Source organism: Channa argus, chromosome 17 (genome assembly GCF_033026475.1).
Source record: "Channa argus isolate prfri chromosome 17, Channa argus male v1.0, whole genome shotgun sequence".
Lineage (NCBI taxonomy): Eukaryota > Metazoa > Chordata > Actinopteri > Anabantiformes > Channidae > Channa > Channa argus.
The window spans coordinates 1148241-1160954 of record NC_090213.1 but is presented as its reverse complement, the minus strand read 5'-3'; the positions used below and the strand labels follow the sequence as shown (position 1 = coordinate 1160954).

Sequence of the window (12714 nt, the reverse complement as noted above, 5' to 3'; positions counted from 1 at the left end):
TGCAGGTACAAGATAGGATGGATAGGGAAAGTTTATGGGATACGACCTTCTTAACTTTTCTTTATGAAAAAAAACAATGAAATCTTTCCTCTCACCTTTAGTGCAGGACGTTCAGGCTGTTAGTCATTTCCTCACTAATATCAGAGCTCAGGCCCACTGTGCTTCTTCTTTGTGTGTTTGGTGGCAACAGTGGGTCCTTGTGAAGTTAATAATTTCACAACGATGAATGATATTAAATTGAACAGATAACAGCAAAAACCCTGCCAGTAAAAAGCCTTTTCTCTCTCACAGATTAAAAGCACCACCACAGCAAACAACAACCTGAAAGCTTAATTTTTTTTTAGTAGTTAGAAACACTGTGTTCTGCTGTCTTCACAGTAATGGGCCTAATTAACTAAGGGGACCAGGAGACACATTAGCTGTTTATCACAACATTTATCATGCAAAACAATGAGATTTTCTAAAGTTTAAATATGTTGAATGGCCACACAGCATTCGTCAGATGCTGAGAAACTGTAATGGTCTAAACTGATACATATCATCAGTTACCGTGTGTGTTCAGCCAGGGTCTAAGAATTTCAGAGAATCTTATTTAATCCGATTTAATCTAAACACCAGAAACTATTACAAACCTCAGGTAGGTCAGATCCCTCTTCAGGGGAAGACAGATGTACAATAGAAAACTGTATAGAAGACACAATATGTTGTCAAAAGTTTATTTCTCTATTTTTTTTGAATGAGTGCCAAAGTTTCTGTTTCTAGCCTCAGATGTAGACATTGTCTGATTTTTCTAGCACTTATCTGTCAAAGTTTATTCTTTGACATAATAGGACATTTTTGTTGGGTATTTTCACCATCTTTTTGACGTTTTGGTTGATTATGCGAGAAAATCAATAATGAAGACAAGGAATATGTTTCAGAGGATCATGAACAAATGCATGCTGACAGCTGGTGGTAGAAATGTGCCATTGTAAGAAGCAACGTGTCAAAAATAGGACGAATACCTCCACAAGAATTCTCAGACTTGTTACTTGTTAATGTTTTAACCCGTAACATTAGAAAATGAGCAGAGGGCTGAAGCACTGGGGGATACATGTGTAAGTCTGCGGGGGCAGAGCAGCCCTGGCTCAGCTGTAGTTATTGAGCTCCTGTGGCCTCGCATCCTCTCTGCTGTCAAAGCTGTCTGTGTTGCCCTTCATTGTCTGTGAACAGCCAAAGTGGGTGCTGCACTCGATGGGAGGAACACGACAAAGAACGTCTTTGTCACTTGATGACTGGCTGCTTCAGTAGCTGAGGATTTGCTGGCTGCTCCTGTGTTCTGCACTGGCTTTTTAACTGCTTTCATGGCTCACACATGAGGAGCACTGTGCGTCCATGTGTGTCACGCTGATGGTTTTTTGGAAATACTGAGCGCTTGCTGCTTGGCAGTGGCTTCCCATCGTATTGCTCTGTGAAATGAGACATTGTTCTCTGGATGCACAACGACTCAACCGCTAACCATGAGGTGGAAACAGAGGACTGATCGCCTGGTGTCAGAGGCCACCACACAACAAACCTGGGTGTATAAGTAGAGGAAAATAATATTTAGATTACTGCATCAGTACAACTTCAGTTTCAATGTTAATTTTATTGGAATATTCAGCTTTAAGTGGGCCAATTTGTAACAATATTATCATGATTTCATGTATGATGTGATTGTTGAAATAGGCGTGAGCTACGATAAGCGCGTCACAAGAAAAAAGCTGGCATGAGAAACTGATTAGCTGAGTCATGGTATGATCCATAAATGTAAGGGAGACGATGGAGACGCTGACTTTTTGAGAAGACACATATGGGAAACCTTGAATTCTCCCTCATCCAGTGAAAAACTTTGTAAAAGTTGGATGCTTTGTTAAGATAAAGGAACCAAACAAACTCACTGGAGCCGGGCCACAGCCAAAAGCCGGACCGCAGTGAGCAGCGTCAGGCTAAATCATTGAAGCATTGAAGACTGGCTGTCCAACTCAGCTGTGGCACCAATGACCAGTTACAGTATATTTCAGACTCCAAACTATGTCACATATCCAGTCTGACAGCTAGGATAAGTTTAAAAATGTGTATGACATCACATATTAGACATCCAGCCACCTTTTAGGTAGAAGTGTGTATAAACACAAAGTGTCGCCGTCATTTGTTGTATTTGTTCTTTTTCCAGTTTGTTAAAGCGGATTAATTCCTGTTGTTGCACAGCGTTCCTTGGATTGCAATTCCTGTTCCTGTAAATAGTAAACTTTGGAGGCAGTCGAATCCGTCTCCATGTCACCTGCTAATTCTCCCAGCTTCCTCTTTGCTGCAGGAGGAGTAGAGGCAATTCCCCCCTGGCCTCCGATCTATCACACACTGCTGACTTAGCTTAGATACACAAAGCACTTTCTGCCTGTTAAGTGTACATCACACACACAGTTGTCGCGTATGATGTGGACGACACCTGCAGTGTTTGTTTGCTAGGTGCTGGGCACATGTGTGTATATTAGAACTGTAAATCTCTGTTTACTGTACTCAGCACACAAGATTATTGTGTGCTACTGGAAGTTTTTACTACAACATAAGTGTGTGTGTGCCTGTTTGAGGGTAAAGACTTGGTTTTAGGTTACGGTTAGGGTAAAGTGCCAGGTGATGCATTATGTTATTAAGAGCCCTAAACTGAAAAGAAATATGAATGTGTGTGTGTGTGTGTGTGTGCGTGCAGTGCTGATTTACTGAGCAGAAACTTGATTAAATGTTGTTGATGTGTTTGGCAAATACTATTATACTGAATATAGCCGTAAAATGTCCATGTGTAATGTGTTTGTCTTCCAGTACATCTGCTCTTACTATTCAGTATCCGTTTAGTGACTTTCCTACAAAATGCAGTTATTAGTAATGAGACAGTTTTGGGAGAGTATACTGGTAATATTTGCAAAGAGTACAGTCATAACCATTCCCCTCTTTTAAAAATCATTTATATGTAGTCACTTCTGAATTGGAGTTGTTTGGAATAAATTCATCTCAGTCACACAGAAAGACAAGATGAATGTCACTCAGAGACCTTCTGCTGCTGCTCAGCTCATCTGTCAGAAAGCTGCTGCATCATGTGAAGATCTTCTGAGAACAAAACAAATTGACAAATGAGCCATAATGGCAGTTAAGGGTTCTGACAAAAATTCTCCTTGGTCTTGGCTTGGGTGGAAATCTTTGGTCCTGATGTCTTTGTATGTTGTGATTGAGGGAAACGAAAACTGCATATTTTTGGAAAAATGTCATGGTGACTCTGTGTAATGAGTTTTCCACACGACTCAGTCTGATGCATAAACAAGGCTGAGGAGGAAGGATTTTACTAAGCAATTAAAAGATGTTAAATCCTCTTTACCTTTTATCTCTTCTCCTCACCTCTGTCCTGCTGTCTCCTGTCCTCTTCTGCAGGCCGCCTCTATGCTATGCAGACAGGCATGAAGCTGGACAGTAAAACACCAGAGTGCCGAAAGTTCCTGGTAAAACTCATGGACCAGCTAGAGTCGGTAAGTCTGGCCAATTGTTTTTTATTTAGTTTTTTAACATGGACACAGCAGTGATAATAAGCCTCAGATCCATTTTGGAGCTGGATCTTTCAGTCGCATATTTAAACAAATAAGCAGATGAGACTTTTTCACCACATTGAAGCAAAACATTCTATAAATCGTTCACCTTATTGAATGTATACTGCAGATTGATAGTCATCATGCCTGAAATGATCAAATGTTTTTTGTGTGACTTTATTTTAAGACCGTATTAAAATCATTTAATTATGTTTTTTATTAATATCACAACAAAGACAAACTTTGCATGCTTCCTTTTTCATAAAATGCGTCATTGGGGACGTTTTTTCAAAGTCCTGACAACAACTGGATTCACATAAAAGCCCATTTTGGAACAGAAGACTGGGAAGAGACTGGCTGACTGGTTGGGGTCATACTCATTCATACATATTACTTTGAGTGTTAGAGAATACTTGATAAAGATTAATGACCTGCTGTAGAGCTGCATGCTGACAGTCTTATTACTGCTGGTATCAGCACACATCACAGTGACGTGTCCAGAGGTTCGCTTGATGAAATTGGAAAACACTGCTGGATCATTGTGATTACGCTCAGGCAGATCTGCTGTCACCTTTACCACAGAACCACATGGATGAATGGCTCTTTTCTTACGAAACCCACTGCAGAGCTCTAATACTATGCTCTACTGTAATTAATACACACAGTGAAACACACACACTAAAAGGCTTGACATTTGACTGTTGTTCATCGGTGGCTGGGCTGTTCACAGTGGGTCTTCTCAGAGGTTTGAGGTTTCCTTCCTCAGAGATGTCAACTACACCACAGCAAACAGTACCTGCCAGACAATCTGTGTTTAAAAATCTGTGCAACTGAGCAGGAAGGAATACAGACAATTTGTTTCTGAATTAAGCTAAAATACACTCTATACAGAAAGTAGGTGGAAGGTCATATTAGACTGACCTTAGAAATTTGAATAAATAATAGAAAATGTTAAAATCTTAAGATAAAAAAACAAAATGTGTTAAAATAAAAGCAACTATATCAACAGATTTTTGAGGAGGAAGGTGGAAGAAGAAGCTTTAAGTGACTTTGTGGCAGCAGTCACCAAGGTTTTAGTTTGCACAGTAAGGTGTAAACCAAACCCTAAAGATTTCCATGCCCCAAATCCAAGACACACACCACGAGGACAGGACATTCCACAACTAAACAGAAAGCACAAAATGGCAGCACCAATATGGTAAAAATGATATAAATAAGCCACAGAAGTTTGGGATTCTGTCCTGTGGAGTGATAAAACAAAGCTGGAACGTTTTGGTCCCGTTGGTCAGTGCTGTGTCTGGAGTAGGAAGAATGAAAAGAAAAGCCGCTGCCCAACAGTGAAGTATGAGTGTTGGCTCAGTGATGCTCTGGTACTGGAAACCTGCAGCTTGTGGAAGGCAGGATGGATTTGTTTTAGTATCAGGACAATGATCCTAAGCATAAAGTCTACCAATGCTTTGTTACGGAAGACGTCCTGGATGATTCTAGAGTGGCCGTTATCGTCACCTGACCTCATCGAAAATCTCTGCTGGGATTTGAAGAAGGCAGCTACAGCACGCAAAGCCGAGAATATAAGTTATCTGGAGGCCATTGTCCATGAGGAGTAGGCCAGAGTCCTCAGAAACACAGCTGGTCCTACCAGCAAAAAGAGGCTCTTCTAAGTACTGAAGATGCATCAAAAGTCATTAAAAGTTGCATGTAGTGCTGACTTTGCAGGAACTACTTTTAACATTAGTTGAGCTATTTAAATTGTTCCTGTTGGATTTGTTCATTGCAAACAGCTGAAACTTTGTAAACGTTGCTAATACACCTAATTTGCAGTGGGGTTAAATAATTTTGAGTGCAAGTGTAGAACGTTTGTTTACATGTCCAACTGTTACAGCATGCCGGCTAATTATATGTTTTATACAAGCTATGTGCAGCAAAAGCTTCCTGGTTTATAAGGGCAGCTTTATTTGTACTTGCATAGTTAAGTGGGATTTACTAATTAAGATTTTATTTATAATGTATGAGGCTTAACCCTTTTATTTTCTTATGCAGTTGCAGTTTTCTGCAGTTGCAAACTGGATTAGTCCTCTTCCAGATGGAGGAATTAAATGTAATTAATTAAAAGCTGGGTTGAGTCCCAAGCTTTTATTTTACTAATAGTAGTCTGCTTTCAGGGTTGTCAACTGGGGTCAACCTAATTAGATTTTATAGGCTTGTTATGATGAACAGGGAAATGACAGAGGCAGGGAGAGGACAGGAGGCTAACAGACTTGGAACGTCCCAATGGGGTCTCACAAATGACCCTTTCCTCTAGACGAGAGGGGCAGGAAGAGGTGATGGAGCGTACATTTTGACTTCTGCAAATACCAAATCCTGAAATCTTAAATTCAGTACTGTGATGCTAAATTCATGTGTCGACAGAGACGCCTACAGGGGAAAGGTGAGAACATCTCTAAGCACCAGCGTGCAGTTTTTGAAGACTTCTAGAGTTTGGGCAAAGTATGTTTTAAGACCCCACTCAAACTCCATGTGCTCCGAGCCAGTGTTGATAAAGCTGGTCACATAGTGGTGAGGATAAGAGCTACGAACGGTGAATGAGATCAGGTTGCTGCCTTTATGGAAGGACGTAGATGAGAATGGGGAGTAGAGAGGGTGAGGCGGTGGGAATTCCTCCTGGGATGTGCCTGTCGAGTTGTTCTTGGTTCTGCTTGCAGGTAGCAGGAGGTGGAGCCAGTTAAGGTGGTTGAGGGCACCTGGCCCCGTGTCCTCCTTCCTCTAAATCCCTGGTGTTCCTCAGAGACGTGTAGGGCTCGCCGGCTTGCTCGCTGGCTCAACTATTGTTTTATTTATGTTCTATTCCACTGAACCCTGCACTCAATCACCACTGGTTGGACTGATGAAGTTATTTTGGATTATTTAAAATATTTTAAATAATGATTTTATTCATTATAGCTTTGCTATAATAAATTCCCTATTTTTGGCCTTCACGCTGCGTACTCCTCTCTTTTGTCATGGCTGTTGAGCCAGGTTGTGACAGATGCAGGTCTTCGTTCGCTCAGAGCCACTGTGGTGTGTGTGTGTGTTCTTGTTAGTTGTTACTAGTGTTGGTGTGGTTCTAAATGTGTTCTCATAAGTCTGTGTTTGTGTTTTATTCTATTCTACTATTCAACAAATTGTTGAATAGAATAGAAGTTTAGTAATCACTTGGGCAAATTCCTTTTGGGAAATTTTAGTTCTGTAGGACCAGAATTGCTCTCCATGTGGCTGCCTGGTTAGATGCCTGAACCATCTTTGAACATAGAAACATATGGTTCTGGGGCTGATTGTGGCTCAGGAAGTAGAGCAGTCATCCACCAATCCTAGGGTTGCTGGTGATGTTGGAACTTATCACCTTGTCACTAAGGTGGAATTCATTCACCCAATAATGGAAACTTATCTTGGCATCCTGAGCTCATTTCAGCTGTTACTCAAAGCTTATGACTTATTCTTGCTTTCACTGTTCACGTCCCTAACTTTGAAGTAATTTGCGTATCATATTACCACACACCTTTTAGCAAGGAGCCTGGTGTTATCTCTGATTCAGAGATGAATGTCCTGATGGAGACTAAGCAAGCAACACATCTTGATTTTAGCTTTCTGTATGAAACTTAGATACCTTGAGGTTTTTATGCCCCTTTATGAACTGTTGTTGGTAGTTGTGACTCATTTCTACAGTGGCCCCTCTTTTTCTCTCCCCTTTTCTCAATCATTCCCTGATGGCCTGGCTCATATGTATAATACATGTTGGATTCATTAATTATGTTTTCCACCATCATCACTGGATTAACTCTGAGGCTGCACTTTCTGTGGGATGGTGGAAAACTTGCTTGTTAAAAATCAGTTTCGTATGCTGCAGGGTGGGAAACCACCAGCTGTGACCAGTTAGATGATCCTGCATGAAGAGTATTATCTGCTGTGGCAGCGTTGGACGTTATAGTCTAAAAATACATTGACATTTACTTGTAGTGGCCTCCTGTCAGCCTTAAGGAGATAAGTGGTCTAGATATTGTACGAACAACGAGTCAGTCCATCCTTGGAATAAGCTAATATTCACATGTAAACAATGTTTCCTAGCTGTTGATGTTTGTTGCCAGCAATGATTTTGGCTGTCAAACACTTGGAGATGGACACTGGAGTTGTGAGTCCTAATTATGTAGTAATACCTGCTCCCTGCTCTTTAACATCTGCTTACTTAATTTTTAATTTGGGTTATTCAGACGTAAACTTGTGACATGGCTTAGTGAATCTGAGGTGCTTTCTTCATCTGATCTTGGACTTTTGAAAACAGAGAGCTGTAGTGAGCCAAAGAGCTCTTTTTAGCCTTGCTTCAGCTTTACTAGAAAGCATACCAGACAGCGATGGATGATGTGAGGATGTACTTTACTATGGCAGTGTAGAACTGGATCAACAATGCTTGAGGCAGGATGAGCTTCTTCGGCTGCCTCAGGAAGAACATCTGCTGTTGGGCCTTAATCTCCTGTTTAGGATCCTTGGAGATGGTGGTGCAGGGGAACTTTACATGACTCCACAACTGTAACTGTGGTGCTGTTGATAGTGAGGTTGGAGAGAGGGTGGGGGTCTGAATGATCTCTCCTCAGTAAAATGCATAAATCATCAGCAGTGATGAGGGAGTAGAGCGTGTACCAGAAATGCAGCATATTACTAGTTCCTGACTCCTTGTACTCACTTCTCCTCACTTGTAAATTTGCATGGTTTTGTCCTGGTGAGGACTGACAGGAAAATGAAGGACAGTGCCCTGAGCAGAACTGTCTCAACTGCTCCCGGCAAAATTAAGTGGCACAGATAAAGATAAGATAAAGATAAATGCAGACGAATTTTCCTGATTCCAGAGCTTAAAGAAACCCGTCAGTTTTCTATGGTTGGTTCCTCTCTGTCTCTCAACTTTATATAATCTATTATTCTGTTGACTTTTGGTGTAGCTTTTCTCTGCTGCTGTGGAATTTCCTGTGTGGGGATCGATAAAGATGAAGCAAAGTGTGAACTAAAATCAAATTAAAAATGTGGCTGATCAGCTTTATCAAGAATGTGTAGGTGCTTATTGATCGGATTTGATTGAAAATTGCTTGGCCACCACCTTGAATAGAATAGAATATTGATAAAATGTTGTCAATGTTTAAATTGGATATCACTGATCCTTTTTTCAGAAACACAAATACACAATTTTAACATGTTCGGTGCTCTAACCTTTGGAGATGTGTTCATGACGTAACTTATTTTCTAATTATTATTATTTTTTTAATCAGGGCCTGTAAAGAAAGGTAGAACAGCTCATTTGATACACTGTGGGTTGTATGACAGAGAAAGTACAGTAGAATCTGGATTAGTATGGCTTAAAACGACTCTCCCATAGGGTACGTAATAGTTTTTGACTCATTCAGTTTGGTTTCCTGTCAGAGGGAAAGCTGAGAATGGCCTGAACCCTGAGACACACTGTTGTGTTTAGGGAGTGTCTTTTGATCCCAGCTTCTTTCTATTCCCTGAGTAGTCTGTCTTTTTTCATTCTGCACTCAGTCCAGGGGTTTTACATTCCTCCAGCAAACACACACATGGATAAATGTAGTCGGTGAACAGTGTATCTATTCAGGCTGGTCAGGGTCCACTGGCTTGCAGGAACCGTCATGTTTGCTTAAGTGAACTCGGACACCTTAAGCCCTGCTGGAGATGAGGCAAAGGGAAATAAACCGAGATGGACAAATCGTTTTAAATGGTTCCTGCTAAGCAAAGTGTGCATTTACTTGAGTTAAAATGAATTTACATTACAAACAAAAGAAACATCGGCACCTGATGCACATTCACGGCTCTGTCTTTCATCATCTCTGGATATTTGATGAACTTTTTCCAACAAGTCCTCCTAAAGTTAAAAATTTGTCCTTTAACAAACAAGACACAAACTAGAATTGTTTAAATAGTTAACAAAGAAATGCTTTTTTAAATTGTATCACTGCGATTTCCTTCCACACCTTTTTCTACTAGCTCTTACATTACATTCAGCTATATTTTTGCCTCTTCTAATGCACATTGCCAGAGATCAGTCGTTATATGTGTTTGGAATGTGTTTTTGGACCCGATGACCTTCCCGCCCTCCCCTTTTATCCGGGCTTGGGACTGGCACCATGGTAGCCCCTTGGTAGTTGGGCGGGGCCGCAGCTAGTGAGGTGGGATTTAAACCTGTGGCCTTCTGCATCCCAACGCTCTACCACTGATCCATCAGGCCCTTTCCAATGCACAGTGCTATAGTGATGCTAAATCATAGGAGTGAAGTGAAGATGTTGTCTGTCTGTCACTCTGCTGGTCATTATTTGAGTATTAAAGTCATGGCTCTGTGCCTGTGCGTATGCGGTGGTGGTGATGAGCAGCAGCGGCTGCTTTCTTTCCCGCTCATGTTCTTGCTCTTTTTTTAGCTCCTTGTCTCTTTTATTGCTTTTGTGTGTTTGTGTTTTCTCTCTGGAGGCCGGGTTCTCTGGGAATGACACGCACTAAGTGTGTTTTCTGTGTGTGGGCTTATGAGTGTGTGTCTTACCTCTTAAACTGTACATTATGTCTGCAATTATTTGTAATTATAAAAATATTTAATTCACTCCAATTATATTTTTCCCTCTATTCACTGTGCAGTATATTCAGTCTTTTACAATAAAAGTCAAAGCCAATTACACCTAGAAAAACTCTTTTTAATACTGGCAAATTAATGTCTAATGATTCTGCTTTCAACATCCAGATGAAGAAGGAGCTGAGTGACAATGACTCAATCACCCAGGAGGTAGTCGGCAACGCCCACATTGAAAACTACGCCTTAAAGATGTTCCTATACGCAGACAATGAGGACCGAGCAGGCCGATTCCACAAGTAAGACATTCACCAGTACTTCTCTTCTTGTTTGTCTCTTCCCTCTTCTTACTCTTGTCTCAGTGTCTGAATTAGAAAACGTTGTCATCTGAGTGATTACACTGTCAATCACTGTCACATCTTATTGCATTTTATTTTAATAACACACACACAGAGCTGCTCAATATGGATGAATGTGAGTGTGCAGCAGGTTTGCACACACTGCATGTGTTTGTATGAGTGGATTACCGCACCCTTTTTGTGTGTGTGTGTGTGCACGTGCGTGCACATGTACAGTACATGGCTTAGTGTCCATGCACATAATGGCGATGACTCAACTGCTCCCCACCTCAAACTGCAACCATTTCATCCGTGTCCATCTATACACCAGCACTTTTCCATCCACACTGAAGCTCTTGCTTCACACAGACTAACGGAGCTAATTTATCATGTAATGTGAGATAATACGAGTGGCAGTAGCCTACCAGAACAACATGGATGTAAATCATGTGCTTAGCTAAAACTAAAAGCTGCAGCTAATTCACATATTGACATAAACTATAGTGAGAATTTCCATTCACATTTCAACGTAAACTGCAGCTGATTTTAAAATGAAAAAGCTAATTTAAGTTAGCAAGTAGACTGTTATTGAACCTGAATGTTACAAAATGGGAACATGTCATCAAGTTGCCATTATTTGAACACCAGCTGTTGAATATTAGCTGTCCTCCACCTCCTCAACAATGTTACTACAACCTGAGGCTAACATCTGTGTAATGTGCTGGGAAAAATGCCAGTGTTCTTGATGATTCACGATTATAATTGTTAGTTGTTGATTTTTTCTAAATACATGAACTCAGCACAAAGATGAGATGGAAGTAGATTAATATAAACGTAAATAAGAACTATATGGTGTTCTGCAGCAACTAGAGCCATATGTGTAATATGTGCAATAATAACTAGGAAGAACATCACGAGAAAAGATTGTTCTCTTTTTACGGATTGCACACATTGCTCCTCAAGGGCCCCAGCCATTGGTTTCCTAGCTTCTGATTGATTAGCACACCTGATCTTCACCTTGTTGACTAGCAAAGCTATCACAGCTAGAAAGTCTTCTCCGAGAAAATGGTCACAGCTGACATTACTGTCCTAACTCAAGAGAGTTGCTGGTGCTGCCATTTCAGTGACCGCAAGGGAACTAATATATATACTTTTATATTTCAGATCATTCAACTACAAAAATTTGAATGAGTAGAGTCTATTCAACGTACACTTGTTGAGTAAACACTTTTTTTTCCTGCTCAGTTATTATGTCACATATTATGTCAATTATCCACTGATGCATACATACGGTGCATCCAGAAAGTATTTACAGAGCTTTACTTTTTCCACATTTTCTTAAGTTACAGCCTCATTCCAATATGAATTACATTAATAATTGTTAATAATTCTACAAATAATAGCCCATAATGAGATAGTGAAAGGCATTTGTTTGAAATCTTTGCAAATTTAATAAATAATAATAATAATAAAAAAAACCCTTATACATAAAGCAACACATTAATCAAACAGATGTTAAAGAGCAGGGAGCAGGTATTACTAAATAATTAGGACTCACAACTCCAGTGTCCATCTCCAAGTGTTTGACAGCCAAACATCATTGCTACCATCCTGTTTCCACTGATCATCCTTGAGATGTTTCTACAACTTGATTAGAGTCCATCAGTGGAAAATTCTGTTGATTGGACATGATTTGGAAAAGCACACACCTGTCTACATAAGGTCCCACAGTTAACAGAGCATGCAGAGCACAAACCAAGACATGAAGTTCAGGGAATTATCTGTAGACCTCCGAGACAGCATTGTATCGAGGCACAGATCTGAGGAACGGTACAGAAAAATGTCTGCAGCATTGAAGGTCCCAATGAGCACAGTGGCCGCTATCATCCGTAATTGGAAGAATTGTGGAACCATCCGGACTTTTCCTAGAATGGGTCGGCCGGCCCAAATTGAGCGATTGAGAGAGAGAGGAGGGTCTTAGTCAGGGACATGACCAGCACCAAGATGGTCAGACTGAAAGAGCTCCAGCACTCTTTGGCCTGGATGCCAAGTGTCACGTCTGGAGGAAACCAGGCTCACCACCTGACCAACACCATCCCTACAGTGAAGCCTGGTGGTGGCAGCATCATGCTGTAGGGATGTTTTTCAGCGGCAGGAACTGGGAGACTAGTCAGGATGGAGGGAAAGATGA

The 12714-nt window shown here is 40.8% G+C and overlaps 1 protein-coding gene across 3 annotated transcripts in view; it reads left to right on the top strand.

The window, feature by feature from the left end:
* The window catches only part of vta1 (vesicle (multivesicular body) trafficking 1), a 49012-nt gene that overhangs the window by 8935 nt on the left and 27363 nt on the right, over positions 1-12714 (top strand). For all 3 annotated transcript variants that reach the window (XM_067482066.1, XM_067482065.1, XM_067482063.1), the window contains exons 2-3: positions 3442-3536; positions 10357-10484. In XM_067482066.1, the coding sequence (XP_067338167.1) occupies positions 3442-3536; positions 10357-10484 (223 nt within the window). The remainder of the gene's footprint in view (positions 1-3441; positions 3537-10356; positions 10485-12714) is intronic.